Source organism: Capsella rubella, unplaced genomic scaffold, assembly GCF_000375325.1.
Source record: "Capsella rubella cultivar Monte Gargano unplaced genomic scaffold, Caprub1_0 scaffold_1, whole genome shotgun sequence".
Taxonomy (NCBI): domain Eukaryota; kingdom Viridiplantae; phylum Streptophyta; class Magnoliopsida; order Brassicales; family Brassicaceae; genus Capsella; species Capsella rubella.
In genome coordinates, this window is record NW_006238923.1 from 10,798,498 (window position 1) to 10,815,900 (window position 17,403).

The 17,403-nt window shown below is 34.1% G+C and overlaps 5 protein-coding genes and 1 non-coding gene across 8 annotated transcripts; 3 read left to right on the forward strand and 3 right to left on the reverse strand.

Moving 5' to 3' along the window:
- Positions 1 to 9: 9 nt before the first annotated feature.
- On the reverse strand, positions 10 to 2,526 carry LOC17897106 (GTP-binding protein ERG). Its single transcript, XM_006307400.2, has 7 exons — positions 1,939 to 2,526; positions 1,614 to 1,703; positions 1,343 to 1,488; positions 856 to 1,014; positions 574 to 748; positions 341 to 480; positions 10 to 243 (listed from the first exon to the last, which is right to left on the reverse strand). Exons 1-7 carry the CDS (start codon positions 2,455 to 2,457, stop codon positions 159 to 161), a joined length of 1,314 nt encoding a protein of 437 aa, XP_006307462.2. The 5' UTR covers positions 2,458 to 2,526; the 3' UTR covers positions 10 to 158.
- A 244-nt stretch (positions 2,527 to 2,770) lies between these two features.
- LOC17897624 (protein SUPPRESSOR OF FRI 4) lies at positions 2,771 to 6,196 on the reverse strand. Of its 3 annotated transcripts, none has more exons than XM_006305482.2 (7): positions 5,822 to 6,196; positions 5,274 to 5,374; positions 4,921 to 5,044; positions 4,062 to 4,468; positions 3,832 to 3,974; positions 3,684 to 3,737; positions 2,771 to 3,167 (listed from the first exon to the last, which is right to left on the reverse strand). In XM_006305482.2, exons 1-7 carry the CDS (start codon positions 6,013 to 6,015, stop codon positions 3,096 to 3,098), a joined length of 1,095 nt encoding a protein of 364 aa, XP_006305544.2. In that variant the 5' UTR covers positions 6,016 to 6,196; the 3' UTR covers positions 2,771 to 3,095. The 3 variants fall into 3 exon arrangements, with proteins under 3 accessions (XP_006305544.2, XP_023645267.1, XP_006305545.2); XM_023789499.1 differs by adding an exon at positions 5,541 to 5,610 and having other exon boundaries at positions 2,771 to 3,737; positions 5,822 to 5,898; XM_006305483.2 differs by having other exon boundaries at positions 2,771 to 3,737.
- Positions 6,197 to 6,366: 170 nt separating this feature from the next.
- TRNAL-CAA lies at positions 6,367 to 6,450 on the forward strand. The gene has a single exon. It is a non-coding gene; the product is annotated as a tRNA-Leu (tRNA).
- Positions 6,451 to 6,986: 536 nt separating this feature from the next.
- Positions 6,987 to 7,944, forward strand: LOC111828624. Its single transcript, XM_023777012.1, has 2 exons — positions 6,987 to 7,242; positions 7,776 to 7,944. Exons 1-2 carry the CDS (start codon positions 7,052 to 7,054, stop codon positions 7,813 to 7,815), a joined length of 231 nt encoding a protein of 76 aa, XP_023632780.1. The 5' UTR covers positions 6,987 to 7,051; the 3' UTR covers positions 7,816 to 7,944.
- An 86-nt stretch (positions 7,945 to 8,030) lies between these two features.
- On the reverse strand, positions 8,031 to 10,148 carry LOC17896902 (protein OSB4, chloroplastic). Its single transcript, XM_006305128.2, has 6 exons — positions 9,747 to 10,148; positions 9,123 to 9,394; positions 8,927 to 9,030; positions 8,699 to 8,834; positions 8,489 to 8,556; positions 8,031 to 8,401 (listed from the first exon to the last, which is right to left on the reverse strand). The coding sequence occupies exons 1-6, from the start codon at positions 10,094 to 10,096 to the stop codon at positions 8,261 to 8,263; spliced, it is 1,071 nt and encodes a 356-aa protein (XP_006305190.1). The 5' UTR covers positions 10,097 to 10,148; the 3' UTR covers positions 8,031 to 8,260.
- Positions 10,149 to 10,319: 171 nt separating this feature from the next.
- Positions 10,320 to 12,129, forward strand: LOC17899501 (thioredoxin O2, mitochondrial). The gene is made up of 7 exons (XM_023777011.1): positions 10,320 to 10,502; positions 10,586 to 10,694; positions 10,952 to 11,017; positions 11,109 to 11,159; positions 11,248 to 11,327; positions 11,679 to 11,723; positions 11,862 to 12,129. The coding sequence occupies exons 1-7, from the start codon at positions 10,473 to 10,475 to the stop codon at positions 11,958 to 11,960; spliced, it is 480 nt and encodes a 159-aa protein (XP_023632779.1). The 5' UTR covers positions 10,320 to 10,472; the 3' UTR covers positions 11,961 to 12,129.
- Positions 12,130 to 17,403: the final 5,274 nt, after the last annotated feature.

The following is a 17,403-nucleotide window of genomic DNA, read 5'->3' on the forward strand; positions in this document are numbered from 1 at the left end:
GCTTTATCATATTATTACTGTCTGTTTGTTGTAAGTTTATATTTCTAATGTCAAATGTCGTATCTTTGACAACACCATATACAGACAGATATCGAATCGTGTACAATCCAATTCTAAATCCATCAAACTCAAAAAACTAACGTCTTCTGTGATTGGTTTCACTTGAGCTTAACCTGGAGGATGAGATGAACTTTGCGGTTCATTATTCTCCTGAGTTCTTCATTGGCCTCGATTCCTATCCTCCTGCGAGATTAGCATCAACACAAAATATCATCTTTGAGTCATTGATTAGACAAAAGAGTGAAATGTAAACCAATCCCATGATCTTGTATGCTCTTACCCAATCTTGGAACCGCCCTTGCCTACAAGAATCTTGCGTTGGCTAAGTTTAGGAGTGATGAGATGCTGTTCGATTCTGAGAGACCCGTCACGCAGCTCTTTCCAATCCACTAGACGGTGCTCCACGCCATATGGGATTTCCTACAATTTGTTTCAATCAAACCTGTAATTTGTCATCTTGGAATAGACGAAAACCGATACAGAAGATTATACTAGCTGAGCTTGTAGTATTACCTGATGAACATGGTCTAGTAATCTCTCCCTAACAACTTCAAGAGAAATGTTTTTCAAGACTTCTTCACTCATTGTAAATGCATCTTCTTCCCATGGTTTTTTTACTGCCTGATCCATTAAATATTGGGTAAGATCTTTAACTCCGGATCCCTTAAGTCCTGATATCATGAAGTACCTAGAACACCAAACAGAGAAAAAGGCACATTCGTTCAGTCAATTCTTTAGACTTCCTCGTTCATTGCTTTTAAACTGAGTCAGGTATATATATATATATATATCTACCTTTCATATGCCGGAAGCTCTTGGAACTCCTCAGCAACCTTTAATAGATCTTTTTTCTTCTCAACCAGATCAACTTTATTCATACATAAAATGCGCTTTTGTTTTGGATTTTCTTCTTCGCCCATGTATTTGATCAAGCGTACCACTCTTGAATCGGGACTATACATCAAACAGAAAACAGAATTCACTAACTACAAAATAAGTCTGAGAAACTCTATTTGTACTTGTCAGTAATGCAAAACCACAACCATGAGTACTTTTTCAAATGAGAGAAATAGATGCATATTCATTGGTTTACGATTCTCAAGCTTATGAATAATCTCAGTGAGCTGAACAAGATATGAAAGATATCGCAAGAGAGAAGCTTGTAGTCATAATAAGCCCACCATAAGATACCCCACTTGATGATGCTCCTAACAATACTACTCTCAGATACGAGATAACTTATGTGAAGCTAATAAAGTACACAAATGAGTAAATGACTAACCTCATTAGATGCCTATGGACATCAAACATAACAATAAGGACATCAAACAGGTCAACAGAAGTCCAAGCATTTTGCACACGAGCCTTGATGTCTTTGTAACCATATCCACTTTTCTTCAGCATTAGACCCGGAGTATCGAAGAAACACTGCAAGGTTCACAAGTATTAATAATGTCAATCTACAAATGGATGCAACAGTAAATATGTTCATCTCCGAACTTAACCATAACGAGTAGTGTACATATGCCCCAGATATATAAGAGAAAACTTACAACTTGTGTATCCCCTTTTGTCAATACTCCTAACACTTCATGTGTCGTCGTGTTAGTCTTCCGTGAAGCAGCAGCAACTTTTGTTCCAACCTGAACTTGACATAACGAAACAGTCAAACCAACTTTGATAGACTTGAGAGTTAAAAACCATAAGCAAGATTCTCAACTCAAGGCACTATACAGATACAATCACTTTAAAAATTGCAACTTTAGGATGACACAACAGTCATTGCAGCACAATGATCCTAAAAGTTAAACCAAGAAAGCATATACAAAATGTCTCGATTGATTCTCAAAAGTTCCAAGCAGAGAGAGATAATCTCACCATGAAGTTAGTAAGCGAAGATTTTCCTGCGTTTGGTGGACCGATGATGCCGACATTAAGGGACTTCTGATCTTCTTCTCTAACTTCACCTTCACCAAGTTCTTCATCAGGCGACTCCAAAGCAGCCTCTAAGAGAGCCTTGGCGAGAATCCTAGAACTATCAATACTATCCTCATCATCTTCTTCAGAACTCTCTTCTTCTGCAATTTTCACTTTACCTTTCTCGGCCAAGTTTTCAAAGAAGGCTTTATTGACTCTTTCCCTGTACCCTTTATCCCAAGTAGCTTGCTTGGGCTTTTTCACAGAGTCTACAGGGGAATCGTCGATTGGGTATTGACTGCTATCGAAAACAGAGTCGCTGCTTGATCCGTCTTCGTTGACTGAAGTTGGTTCGTCTAGATTCGGCTGCGCTGAGTAAAACCGCCGGAGAAAGTTCTGAGATTTATGGGGTTTACAAGGTGTTGTCGTCGTCGTTCGTGAGATGGAAATTAATATTCGTAGAGATCTAAAAGCTTTCATTTTTGCAACAAACGATCTCGGAGAAGTACAGATTTGAACGAAATGTAATAGAAGAGAGAGGCTTCGAGGGTTTTAGAGGTTTTGATGTTTTGTGGAAAATGAAAATGGTGTTAGAAAGTAACTAAATATTGCAGATAGACCCCTTAATGTTTCGACAAATCTCACTTTTAATCCCTGACGTTTGTTATAGATAAAAGTTTGAGATATTTTCTATTTTGAATGAGGTTCATGTCATCGTTTGTTACTGTTGCAATACAATGTTATAGAGGTTTCCGTTGACAGAATGAGTTTCACTTTGTACAAAATAATATAATACGATGCAAACATTTTGGGTGAATCTGTATTATATAATACTAATCAATTCAGAACAAAAAGAGACCAAGGTTCTTGTAGTCTCCAAGGACATAAAAAGAAAGACTCAAACTTCTGGAGAAAGACATCTCTGAGATCTCTAAAACAATGCAATGGTAAACTAACTCACCTTAGCTAAAGAATACAACAGAAAGTAACAGCTTAAATCAGATCATAAATTTAGCTTCCGAAAATCTGAACAAAAGTGAGTGAAGAGTTGTAGTAACAAAGCCCCATCAGTATCGCCTTATCTTCGCCACGGGCTTAGTTTGGTTTGGTGATGAAAACTAAAACGCCATCCGCCCAGCAAGCCTACTCTCTGAGATTCGTCTGTCTATGGCTGCATTTATCGAGTTCATCTGCAACAATTACCAAACTTGGTTCTCAGTAAAAAAGTTGGATGCTTTATTATGAAAGACTTAAAACAAGTTTTCTTTATGGTCTCCCAAGGCCGTGATTGTGCAAAGGTACCAAGCTTTGCAAAGTTAAGAATATAAAAGGAGCTGACCTGGTTTGAAACCAAACCTGTAGAGTACGATCTTGTGGAACCAATCACCACATTTTTATACAATACAAGAGACAGGAGAAATATGATGAAAAACAAACAAATACAAAGGTGATTTCTTTACTACCTATCGCCAGCAAGCTACTAAATGGTACCTTTCGAACATTAATGATTCGAAATGCTTAAGTTTCTTGCCTAAGTACTTATCATATTCTAAGGGAAGAAATTATAAACTGAATAATATGGTGGTACCTCTTAGCACAGAAACAATAGGATCTGGAATAGAGAAGCATAAATAAAGCCTACCGAATGGGTTAGACGTGCAAAACAAACTCTTCTTTAACTCTAAAAAGGGCAAATCAGAACTTACCTGGCTGGTTTCATCGTGCACTTTGTATTTCGGTAAGGACATTCTTCTTTCCTCCTGCAGATACAGACACGTTGAACACCAAATGATTCATTACTCGCAATTTTCTCAATTCATACTATTCCAACATTATGTATAGAAATAAACTAACCATAGACATCGCTTCATCATCCCATACAAGATAGACCTCATTAGGCTGATTGCTAGGAGCTTTATTTGCAATTACTGGAGGTGGACCAATTGAAGGACCACTAGTGTTTGGTCCAGAGGCATAAGAATGAGAATTAGTCCCACCTACACAGCATGGAAAAGATATTACATTTTGACACGAAAAAGCTCAGCCAGATGTAAGCCAATGACTCTAAGAACGTAAGATTGAACCTGGAGTAGAATTGTTAGGCGGATAAGCATTTACTGATCCTAAAGCATCTGCGTGAGATGGTTGCTGAGCCCCACCAACAGGCAGAGGAGTAGAAAATGGTGAAGCTTGAGAAGGAATGCTGTTATTCACAACAGGGAAAAGAGGTTGAGGAACTGGCATTGCAGGTGATGATGAAGTAATCCCAGGAGGTGCAACTCCAGTGACTGGTGAAGGTTGTACTACAGGAGCTGAGGTTGGCAGAGTCATCCCCATATTTTGAACAGGAAAAAGTGGTTGTGGTCGATACCCTAAATGGGCAGGTGGAGGTACAGAAACCGCTGGATTTTGTGGATACCATTGTTGTGGGCGAGGAGGCGGCATAGGCCATACATGACCAGGAGGCCGCATAGGAGGACCGGGATAATACCTGCTTACAAGAAATATCATGGTTAGTAGCGATACATATTACAATATCTTAGATGATGAACTATTCAAAAAAACAACGGTATTTTCTGTCTTTAAGAGGAACAAAAGAATGGTTCTAGATCAGATTTCTGTCTTGGAAAATCCTGAGAACAAGCTACGGAAAGTAAGAACCTTATGGGTCATATTTGGTTGGGGGCAACAATATCTTAGATAAAGATCTTATAGAGGAACAATATTGTAAGAGGCCTAGGACAGGTCCAAGCTAAAGAAACCAATAACCTTTCGCATCATCAGGTGAATCAAATTTTAGGACCAGGAAACCAAAAGGAACAAGAGAACTGAAGAAAAATCTTTCACAATCATTTAGCACAGATTGGATTTTGAAAAACAAAGACAGCATCTGAAAACTCAACATTAACGGCGATAGAGAGAGTATAGTAGAATAGTACATACATTGGTCGCACAACACCAGGCATTTGTTGAGGCGGATATACCATTCCATATGGTCTAGGAACTACACCACCAAGAGGGGCAGAAGGAATTTCGACTTTTGCAACTTTCGCTGGAGGCTCTTCCTCTGCAGAAGACAAAAAATCAGTTCAAAAGAAACCATATGAAATAAACTAGCACAATAAATAAAAATAATAACTTTAGAAAGGCAAAAAGCCGCATGCAAAATAAAAACGAGTTTATGACCAGTAGATGCAATGGATCCATAGCACTTGACGAACAGACAGATATACATACTTCTTACATTACTTCTCTATATCAATGGCCGACAAACAAAACACATCTCAGTCTCTTACCTTCTTCTCCATAATGAGCAGCCAAGACATCGGGTGGAATTCCTTGCATTCCATAAATTTCAATATCAGTTGAATCCCGACCTGTTTTAGCATTAGGAACCCTGGTGTGAAAAATGTAAAAAAATATCAAAGTTAGTTGTGTCATGGAATCAGAAGAAGTGAGAGCTATATAATTGTGTATCTTTGCAAACCCAAGGTATAGAACTAGAGGGGTTCTCTAATCAAATCAAACGAAATCAGCCTAGACAAGAACTAAGTTACTCTTACCCAGGTATCAAAATTGAATGAAATTAACCAAACCCCTTCAAGAGCTAATCCAAAAACGATTCAAATTTCCCTAATTTTCCAGCAAGCATCCACATTCAACAGATACAAACCACAAAACAGCAGTCAATTAGGGGATTTAACATAAATCACAAGATGATCAACACACACAAAAGGAAAAAACAGAGCTACAACAAGATCATAGAGGCATCAACCCTAAATCCAAATAAACCTAATACATAAAAAGAGCCATGAGGGGGAAAGGATGAATCAAAGGCACATACTTTGTAACATTCTCTTTATGAACCTGAAGAACATGAATCACCATGCCACTAGCTGTAGAAAGCTTCTTATGACAGACATGGCACTTAAAGTGCTTAGCTTTCTGATGCTGCACAAGAATCTTCTCGTCATCGAACTCTCTGTCGCAGTAATAACACCAAACCTTCTCCGTCGCTCTCTTCTTCTTCTTACCCATCACTGAACCTTTCCCCTATGTTACTGATTTAACGAGATTGATCTCAAATCTAATTTGAAATCGAGAATCTCCCGTCTCTCAAAGTCTCGTTCTTTGTCTCCTTCCTCCTCCGCTCGCTCGCTCGCTAGGGTTTTCTATTGGCACAAAGCGTTTTGTTTTCTCGATTGCTTCTGCGATCTCTTCTGTTTTATTTTTATTTTTATCTTTAAGGTTACTCTTTTGTATTTATAAGAAAGGGAACTTTCTTGTATAATATTTCGTAAAAGCCCCACACTTTTGCTAAATTGTCAAGTTTTCTTAATTGTTTGATGAATTGGTTATAAATTATTATTCATAGAATTAAACAAAAATGTCAGGATGGCCGAGTGGTCTAAGGCGCCAGACTCAAGTTCTGGTCCTCGTAAGAGGGCGTGGGTTCAAACCCCACTTCTGACAAATGTTTCAATTTTGTTTTTATTTTCCTTTTTTATTCTTCAAAAGACTTCAATCTCCTCCACTAAGATAAAAGCCTTGAATAGTCAGTAGATTTTGAAGTTGCTTTTTTTTTTTTTTTTTTTTAAATCTACTTTATAGGCAATCAAGATTTATTGATGAAAAAAAAAGAAGGCAATCAAGATTATAAGAATTTTTTTTTGTTATAAGTAGAAAATCTAGATTTTGACTTGAATGTTTTTTCTATTTTTTTAATATTTTAAAAAGTGTTGTAGGACAACAACTAAAGAAACCATAAAACATAAACCAAAAAAAAAAGTTTAAAATCACTATAACATTTATTAACATTCATGGCCAAAATCTCGCATTGACTCTAGAAAAGAGAAACGTATGAAACGGAAATTTGTTGTTATTAAGATATAAGATTAAATTCTATGAAAAAGAAACTTTGACCAAGAGAAAGATACTTTGACAAAGAAAAATTAAGGATAAGAGGTAACAGGTTTAGAAAATATTATAAATAGGGGAGAGCTAATAACTAATCATTGAAGTACTCAAAAGAAAAGAAAACGAGAAACCAAAAAAAAACATAAAGCAAAAAGATATGGGTGCAAAATGGAATTCGATAAATGCAATAGTGTTTGTGGTGATTATGGTAATGGCAATGGTGAATGTAAATGGGGAGACATTGGCTCAATGCCATGAAGATTGCATTCAAGGTTGTGCCACCACCGGTGCACTTCCCTCCAAATGCCTGCAAAATTGTTACCGTGGTTGTCACGGCCGATCGTTAAGGTAACCATTTTATTTTTATAAACAAAAACATATTAATTAAACATTTTTGGTATATATATATATATATATATATACAACTATATTATAATATATTGCTATCTTTTATCTATAGGAAAAATATATTTCTCATATTATATTAGTAAATTTATTTTGTGAATGAAAGTAAATACAAGTTTGACTAGTGTATTAGAATAACAACATGATGATTGAACAATGGAATCCATCATTCTATAAAAACTGAAAAAATATCATAATGAAAAATAACAAAAATTAGTATTAACAAAGTGTGCCGAATCCGAAAAATACATGGTATTATTTGCTACTGTTTATTTTGTTTGATTAAATAATTGTGATGCGTTTTTTTTTTTCTGTATTCTTTTGTGCAACCTGCCTAAAAGTGTTTTCTATATAACCCTAATATTTAAAACAATAAAATTTAGGTATATAGTCCTTAAACTCAAGAAATTTGTTTGGAATAAATTATATTAGTAGTAATAATAAAGTTAATGGATGGTTTCTTTCTACATTGTAAGGTGGAAGCGCAGGCATATAACAGAAGAGATGATGAATTAAGACTTGAAGTTATGACTCAATGTTGGACGACTCTTGTAACGTTTACTTCTACTTCTAATATCCTTATAATAATATCAATTGTGTAAACAGTATTATAATAAAGTATCAAATCTGTCTTCACGTTACAAATCTGTCGATTCAAAAATTAAGCATTCATGTCTCTGTTGTAGAGACTTTTTAAAAAATTTGAGTCTTATATTTCATAAGTTTCTAAGTAAATGACCAATAGAGAAACGTATCTTAGACTATTTCTCAGCATCTTAAATGATTTAATAATGAGCCGAAGAAACTAGAACCATCTCTGTTTCGTTCTGCTTCAATACAGAAGAAACTCTATGTTCTAATATATATGCACATAAGAATAAACTACCATGACCACATTTCATCTAATCCATAGAAGCCAAAAAAAATTGGAGTAACGCACTATGAACATTGGTCTAAACATCTATGCTTCTCCGTAGATGTCACTTGTTTCTTTTTCGCTCTTTGGAGGAGGCAGTCTTTCTAACACCCAGCTCGGAGATTTATTTAGCCAGAGAGCTACACCGGTTTCTTTGTGTTTAAAATCCGGCCCTTTTGGATTTCTCTACATGGATTTTAGTTTTGAATGATTGGTACGTTGTATAGTAAATGTAAATGGGATTAGAGTTAAGAGGTATAGGAGCTTTTTTACCTTGTCCACTCTATTGTCCCACCAGTTCTTCATGTTTTCTACCAAGTCCTTCCAATGTTCCTCCCCGGCTTCACATGTTTTAACAGAAGCAAGATTGTTAAACTTAAATAAAATTCGAATTGCATCTTATGATTCAGAAGCAAAATGTTTAGTTGTCATTCCAATTCACAGAGTGTTATAGAGTCAATGGTGAGAAAATTGTTTACTTACCCTTTGGTTGTTTCGCGTATTTTGGGATATCAAACTTCAGGCCATTGAGCTCAAACAATACATCTTTGGGAGCTTTGTTAATCCAAAGGGCTTCACTCCCGTCTTTCTTCTTGAAATCAGGGTGATTAGGATTTACCTGTAGACAGAGATATCAAGAAAAAAGGAAATTTTTTGACAAATGTATCACGTAATGGTAACAAATGGAACCACTAAGACAAGTTTAATTACCGATCCATTCTGTTTGCTTTCCCGGTAATCAAACCATTTATCAGGATAATCAACAAGATCAGCCCAACGATTAGTTCCAAAACCACTTCCTTTTTGAACGCTAGCTAAGAACAAGAAGACATATGTTCATGGTTAGCCATAAAGAGATATCAGTGAAAGAAGAACGAAACATGATCGACGCACTTAGACGGCTTACCGGAATGCTTTAGCACACCTTCACTTTGATCAGACGTTGGCAAAGCTTTTGGCAGGGCTTCAGAACCTTCAACGTAGTGGAGATCACGAACCATTACTTGATGTGAAAAGCTACCATGAAAGCTTTTAAACAACTGAACATACGCTTGGTCAGAATTAGCTCCAGACTTAATCACATCTCTTAAAATCTGTCCGGTAATATGAACCCTATCGTTTTTCTTCAAATAACAGTAAGCTGTATGAGCCAAATCCCCTTCAAACAGTACCGGAATCCTAATGTTCACAGAATCAACAAATGTCGTATCAATACACCTATACCAATGCATCATCCTAACAAAGATCATTGCAATTTCAACTTCATAATATCCCAAAATCTAGTTTCAAGCAGAATGTGGAAATGCTTAGGTAAAAGATTGACACGAACCATGGCTTAGAGCTCTAAACTTTACAAGAACCAAATCAACATAGTTTAGAATCAAAATCCACCAAATTCAGTTACATGGCTTATAAAGTCTTAAACTTTAGCCAAGTCCCGAATCCCAAAACGACAATAGACCAACATGCAAGAACTCTAAAACCCAACAATAGAAACAAAAAAAAAATAAAAAAAAATTCAAAGACTAACCAGAAATTACTAGATGAATCAGACTCGGATTTGGAATCAGAAGAAGGTTCATGCGAAATGACTGTTCTTGCCCAGAACTTTCCATCGGTCGAAGAGTTGGACTCAACTTGTTGGTGAACGTACCCAATCAAATCAACAGAATTCGCGATTTTGGGTTGGTAAGGTACCTCCGTCGGTCTCGGCCACTCCTCCGACGAGTTCTCAGCTCCGCTTCCTCCTCCGTGAGTACGGCTGCTACTTTCCGCAGAAAAAGTTGTATGAAGTTTCTGAGAAAGAACCCATGATTGTATAGTTGTTGAATTTAACGAAGGCCTTATCGATTTCAATAGTGATCTCGCAAGAAACTGCATTTCGTGAAGGTTCAAACTTTTAGGGTTTATGGGGGTTTGACGACAAAGAAAGAGTTCGCCTTTTTAGAATCTCGGGTTCGTCGCGGAACGACGTCGTTTTCACAGTCGTTTCGCGGCAAAAAGAGAACAAGACAAGGACGACGCCGTTTTATAGTGTCGTTTCTTGGTATTATGTTTTAAAGGGGCTAATTTAGAAACTGTGGGTTTTTGGTGGGTCATTTTGTAATTTTGTTTTATTTTGTTTCGCACTTCGCCGTACGCGGCGGGAGAGAAAGAGAACGCTGGAGGAAAAAAAGAAACCTTCAAATCGGAAAATTCAACAAACCCTAAATCGACGAAAAGAGGGATCGTTGAAATCAGAAGCTTGGTTTATACTATGAAGAGTCAATGGTCTAATTTTCATCAGGTTCTTTCTAACTCTCTCTCCTAGTTTTAAGACATCGCGACCATCTCTGTTCTAATCCCAAAAGTCGTTGTTTTTTTTTGCAGATTGGGAGAAACTCTTTCTTAGCTGCTTCCACAATCTACTTTTCAACTGAATTCAACTTCTTAAACACTCCTCTTCCTGATCGGAGAAGCTTTTGCTTTGCGGGAAGAGGTAAAATGGCTTAATTTGGTTCTGTGGTGGTTTCGATTGTTATTGTATAGGTTCATGAATTGGTGTAGTGTTAAGAATTGTTGGTATGTGAGAGTAACTTGTTGAGGATTGAGATTGAATCGGAAAAAAGGAGCTTTAGCTTGATGGTACTGGAGTGGAGTCTACTAAAGTGCTAATCATATTGTTTGTATGAGACTATAAGTAACTTGCTTCTATTGGTGTGAGATTTTGCTGATTCCTGCTACTTGAAATTATAGATCAATCCAGCTTTGTAGTGTTGAAATCGGAGGCGGAGTTTAACAGTGCATTGAGCAAAGCTAGAGGTAAATAAACTATCCTGTGCTACTTTGCTAATTACTTCAGAATTATATGAGTTGCTCTGCTTTATCTTATCTTGATTGGTACATTGTTCAGATGGATCTTTGCCATCAGTATTCTATTTCACTGCCGCATGGTGTGGACCTTGTAAGTTAGTTAGTTTTGGTTTTCGATAGTAATCTTATCTGTACTACGAGTGGCGTTATTAATTTTTGTATTAGTGGTTTGACTATAGGCAGGCTTCTCTCTCCTGTAATATTGGAGCTCAGTAAGAAATATCCTGATGTAACAACGTATAAGGTCGACATTGACGAGGTATGTTTGCATTTGAATATCAATTTTCACTTGAATGGCTTTTATAAGTCTAATACAAGTATCATCATGCGACACCAGAGCCACCATTGTTTATGGTTTTGTTTTGTGGTTAAAGCTTTTAAACTGTCTGCTATCTAAAGCCTTGCATTAGTAGATAAGGGAAAATCTGAGATGAATTGCTACACTCTGGTTGCTATTCACTACTGGTTACTGATGTCACATCCTTAAAAGCGATATTAGTTTCTTAGTAGAGATATATTGGTGTTAAACCCCGCAGATATAAAGCTATCTTATTATGAATCATTTTAAGCTCCATTTACAAAGATATCTTCTTTTCTTGCATCTTTGTAGGGCGCTCTTACAAGTACTATTGGGAAGCTTAATGTCTCTGCTGTGGTAAATTCTCTGTTCCTTGTAAAAGATTACTTTATTTTCTAAGATAAAGCATGAACTAGTTCTGCATCTATATGACCTCTAAGGTTATTAGTGTCGAGATCCATATAATGGAGCGTTATAATGATTTGTTGAATGCAGCCAACACTGCAATTCTTCAAAGGCGGCGTGAAGAAAGCAGAGATTGTAGGTGTTGATGTGATGAAGCTGAGGAATGTCATGGAAAAACTCTACAAGTGAGAGAGATTCTTGACTTATGTACACTACATTGCTTTGAGTTGTGATTATTTTTGTTCGTTTGCTTTTAAATTTGCATGGGTGCTAAGTTTGGTTTATAAAATCACAAAAACTGAATTAAGATAATTGGTGTACGGGGTCTTGTTTTTATTTCCACTCTTCTTCTTTAAAAGAATGTGTTTCCTGGCCCAAATGGATGATGAAACAGAGTCGGGCTGGTTGGCTGATTCATGTCTTTGGGGACCTCAAAAATATTGGCAAAAGCAAAACCGAGAATAAACCGGAAAATGACAGGACAGTTGAGAAAACCAGTTGTTGAGTGATAAAAGAGAGAAGACGAAGAAGAAACAAATACAAAGGGAGTTAGAGAGATCATGAGAGTGAGTAGGACCGGATTTGACCGGTATAGTACAATCTGTTTTATTTCTCTCTTATTTTACAGCTCCAAATTCAGAGACTTTAACAATCATTAATGAATGAGAACGAACATGTTATTGTTATATAATACACAAACTCTTTATTTCTATCCTTTTATTGTTTGTCCTTCTTCTCTTTGTTTTTCTAACACTACCATTGGCTCGTACCGAAAGAAAATATAAGAGTAACCATACATTAAAAAAAAAAACTACAATTTCTGTAGTGATATTTTTTACTTTTTGGTAATATCTAATAAATCAGTATTGATATTTATTAATATTGAATTATTGGTATGTGTTTTTTTTTTGTTACGTATAAACATAAGCGAAAACTTAACATCACCAATCATTTATCCACAAAACATATGGATTAACATTTATGTCTACACTATTTTTGGATATATAATGAGAAAATGTTATTCGGCTATTTTTTTTTTTTCTAAAACAAATTGATGGAAGTCTTGGTTTACCAAAGGGTTTAGTGTTTATACACCAAGTCATCATTTTAATCTTCTTGAAATGAGAATTCTTATATATTAATGGAGACAAATTCACAAAAATTTGGTCGTGATGTGTTGGTTTGAGTTGTTCTTTAAGATTTTGTGTGGCAAGGGAAAAATTATATTATCTTGAATGTGGTGCAAATAAAATCATCGACATCTATCATAAATCTTTACTATGAGTGTAACGTTGTTTATTGTGAAAGAGTACGTAAAATCGTCTGTCATATATTCTATGCTGCATGCAATTGCTTATTATGAGTGATAAGAATAAGATCATCATCAATACTAAAAACTTAGATATACGAATTTACGAACAAATCGGTCATTGAGATATTAGATTTTCACACACACTCACGAAAATTTCAACTTATTAGATATAAAATTCTCATTTTTATTTTCTTTAATAATTCCTTTTCTTGTGGTCTTCTTTTTACTTCAATCTTTCTTTTGGTTTTATCGAAAAGGAGTATATAATAATTTTTCTAACAATAATGAAAAGAAAAAAATAAATGGGGAGGTTGATAGAGAGAGGAGGGTAGGGAAATGGTCAAAGGAGAAGGACAATGATTTGGCCCTCTTTTGTTTCTTCAGTACTTTTTATTTTATTTTATCTCAGTCTCCTTTTTTATTTTCCAAATGTTATCTCTAAACTTATCATCTTTTTTGCTATTCATAGCAAAAACACAATCCATATTTATGCTTAAACAGCCTCTGATAGCTATAAAGATGTGGTAAAAAGTTCTATATAACTATCTATGAAACTTACAATATCAATCCGAGAAAAGTTAGAATTTCTTATAACTTTTTGAGTAGGTTTTTTATATCATCATGTGGTAAAAGAAAGATACACAATACTCTTGATCACTAGCTAGGTAAGAAGAAGCTAGCTATATGGGTAAAAAATTGTTCTATTTGGTTCAATCACAGCAATATATGTTATCATGTTATATAATTATATATATTAGTGCAATTAAGATTGTAGATGCCATCCTATGCGTTGTCATATCAAATAAGATTATGTCATTCCCAAAAATATATCTCATAAGAGAATAATACACTCACTTTGTCCTCTACTAGCTAGAGACTGTGATATAGTTCAATTTATTGCAATGAGTTGTTATGCTTATACATTTGGGTGAATTAAATTTTTATACTCAGTTGACTGAAAAATTAAGAATATAGCATTGATAAGTGTATAATTAGTTCTCTCTCATCAACTTTTATAAGTGTACAAAAATATCCTTTCGCATCTAACAAATTATTTAGCGAGATAATGATATAAGTATCGGCAATACTGTTTATCAAATACATAAGTAAAATTATGTTATAAGTTAGATGAATAACTATTTAATTACCATGATAACAATATATATATACGTATAAGTTTATAAATATATCGTGTTAAATTGTTTTGTATCGCGATAATTTATGATTTGTGTGATAAGTTTATATTTACCGTGTTAAATCTAAATCCTAACCACTATTTTATCAACCCAAACCGATATATAATTTCGTTTTAATTGTAAAATCTAAACCCTAATCACTATTTTATCAACCCAAACCGATATATAATTCGTTTTAATTGTAAAATCTAAACCCTAACCACTCCTTTATAAACCCAAACCGACAAATAATTTTGTTTTAATTGTAAAATCTAAACTCTAACCACTATTTTATCAATCCAAACCGATATATAATTTTGTTTTAATTGTAAAATCTAAACCCTAACCACTATTTTATCAATCCAAACCGATATATAATTTCTTTTTAATTGTAAAATCTAAACCCTAACCACTATTTTATCAACCCAAACCGATATATAATTTCGTTTTAATTGTAAAATCTAAACCCTAACCACTCCTTTATAAACCCAAACCGACATATAATTTTGTTTTAATTGTAAAATCTAAACCCTAAGCCCTATTTATAAACCCAAACCGTTATATAGTTTTGTTTTAATTATAAAATCTAAACATCAAAAATATATTTAACCATGTTTATTAAAAATATACATATTTTGTTTCCTTATTAAAGATAATTTATTTGTTAAGATAATATATTATTTTTTAAATGTATAATTATATTAATCGCGCTAACTCAGTTATCAGCTAACTTATGATTATAGGGTTAAAATTGTCCAGAAAAAGCAAAACTAATTATGGAATTATCTTTAACATATAATGAATAAAACTTTTATCTAGGTACATACAATGCAATTTCCCTATACATTTAGGAATGAAAAACATTTTATATATCCTCAAAAAAAAATTATTATATAGAAAAGAATCACCAAGTGATTTAAAGTTTCATATATCCTCAAACATTTTATTATATATATAAAAGAATCACAAAACATAATTAAAATTGTTAAATTTAACATACTCAGACTCAATTTTGATGGATCCAAAACTGTGGTCTCCAAATTTTGGACATCTTAAATTTCCAAAATTTTGAATTGAATCTCTTACCATGAATAACAATTTCACCTAGACATATATTTATACACCATCCAATAAAAAACTTTGACCCAAAAAAAAAAAAAAAATCATATAAATCACCTTTGCTTAATTTTCATCAAAAAATTGATCTGTTTTCTTTAATGACTACAACTGAGATATGTAAACGAATTGTCTGTAATTAAGGTGGATTTCTGATAATTAATTCAATTTGCCACCATTTGAACTGAATAATCAAGAAGACAAAACAAGATCGGTAGGAGGCCAAAAGGACTGACAAGTGTTTTCAATAATGAGAGTGATCTTTTGGAGCAGTGAGTCAGATCCATCAAATGGAGAAGACTATTCTCTCTCTCTCTTCTCTCTTCTCTCTATCTCTCCCAAAGAAGGTCCCATCTAAAGAAAGGCTAATAGATTGCCAGATTCTGCAGGGAGTAAATTGGCCAGCTAGTTTTTTCTTTCTATGGCCTCTGCACCACCACCTTCATCATTTTCAACCCTCCTTTTTCTTCTCATCATTTATTATATACCACACAATCAAAGAAGAAGCAAATAATAGACTAGTTTGAGTTTCCATATAACTAGTTGGTTCAAAGCTCTAGTGACAATTGCTTAGTCTAGAGAGTTGCACACACATAAATGGTTAATACATGCTTACTTGGTACCTTCAAACCACATGCTTTACAATGATAAAATACGGAATAACTATGGAAAAAGTAAGGTGCGGTTCTAATAATAACGAAATTATATATCGATTTAGATATTTCTATTATTATTAGAACTGCACGGTAACATTTCCACCATTATGCAGATTAATGCATTTTTTTCTTTGTTCACAGTTTACATCAATCCCTTTATTTGCCATTGCAATTTGTTTCTCCTTGATGAAATAAGTTTGCTTTCTTCTTGAAAGCTTTTTGTATCTCTTTTATTGTGTCTCAAAAATAGGGGTTTATAGTTTATAACTAAGGTGGATAGTCACTGTCATATGCGTAGAGGGGACATCCTAAGAAAACTCAACAAAAATAAAATAAAATACTTTGAATTGCTCATTTATTTTTGTAGATTTTTACATATATATCTTTCTAAAATAATTTCGTGGGTCCTTAAGGAGGAGATGAAGCCTACACATTACAAAGATATCGACATCATGTAGGTTCCATTTACATAAATGATTGAGTAAATGGTCAAAAGCTTCTATCATACCATATGCCTTAAACTCTTTCTCTCTTTCTTTTTTTCTTCGAACAAACATATTCTCAATTGAAACTCATTGTCTTAAAACTCCTATTACGGTTATAAAGATTCGATTTAACAAGTATACGAGTTTTGCGGAGATAAAGAAGATTGATACGACATACCTCAACAAGAAAACATCACTGCACAAATTAACTGTAATGCATAATGTTGGAATCTTTCAATACACTACCTTTGGAATATATTCAACCAATTTCTAATTCTAACTTCATCAAATTGTATTATCTACTACTTAAAGCCACAATTTTAAACTAGGTGATCCGATATTGTAATTTAATCTTTCACAAACAGAAGAAAAAAAACATGATACAAAAATTTCCTGTATAAGTATATATAATTACCACAATTTCCATATTATTAGATATAAATAAGAGAATAAATATTATATTAAAAAAAAAAACATTTTCTGTGACTTGTCAATTTTGCGATAAAACTTATTGCAACCGTGCATGATAATGATGATATCAACAAAATATAAAGTGAATAATCAACTTGCCTATACATTTGGCCCGATCTTGATTACAACATTCTAACCGTCTTGGTACCTCTTCTTATTTTCCAGCCTATGAGCCAACTGTTTCTGCCTCGTGGTTAATTGATACATTACTTTAGAAAAATTATAAGACTTGTTTGATTTCGATCATTACCATTTAGATGGACGTTTTATCATCAGTCATAATCACATAATAAGAAAATTATGAGTCTTACGGAACTTGGTTTTGACGCTTAATAATTGTGACTAACTGACTATATTATTAGAAGCCACTTATTTACGATAAGATATGAGTACAAACCTAGCCTCATACATTGCAAA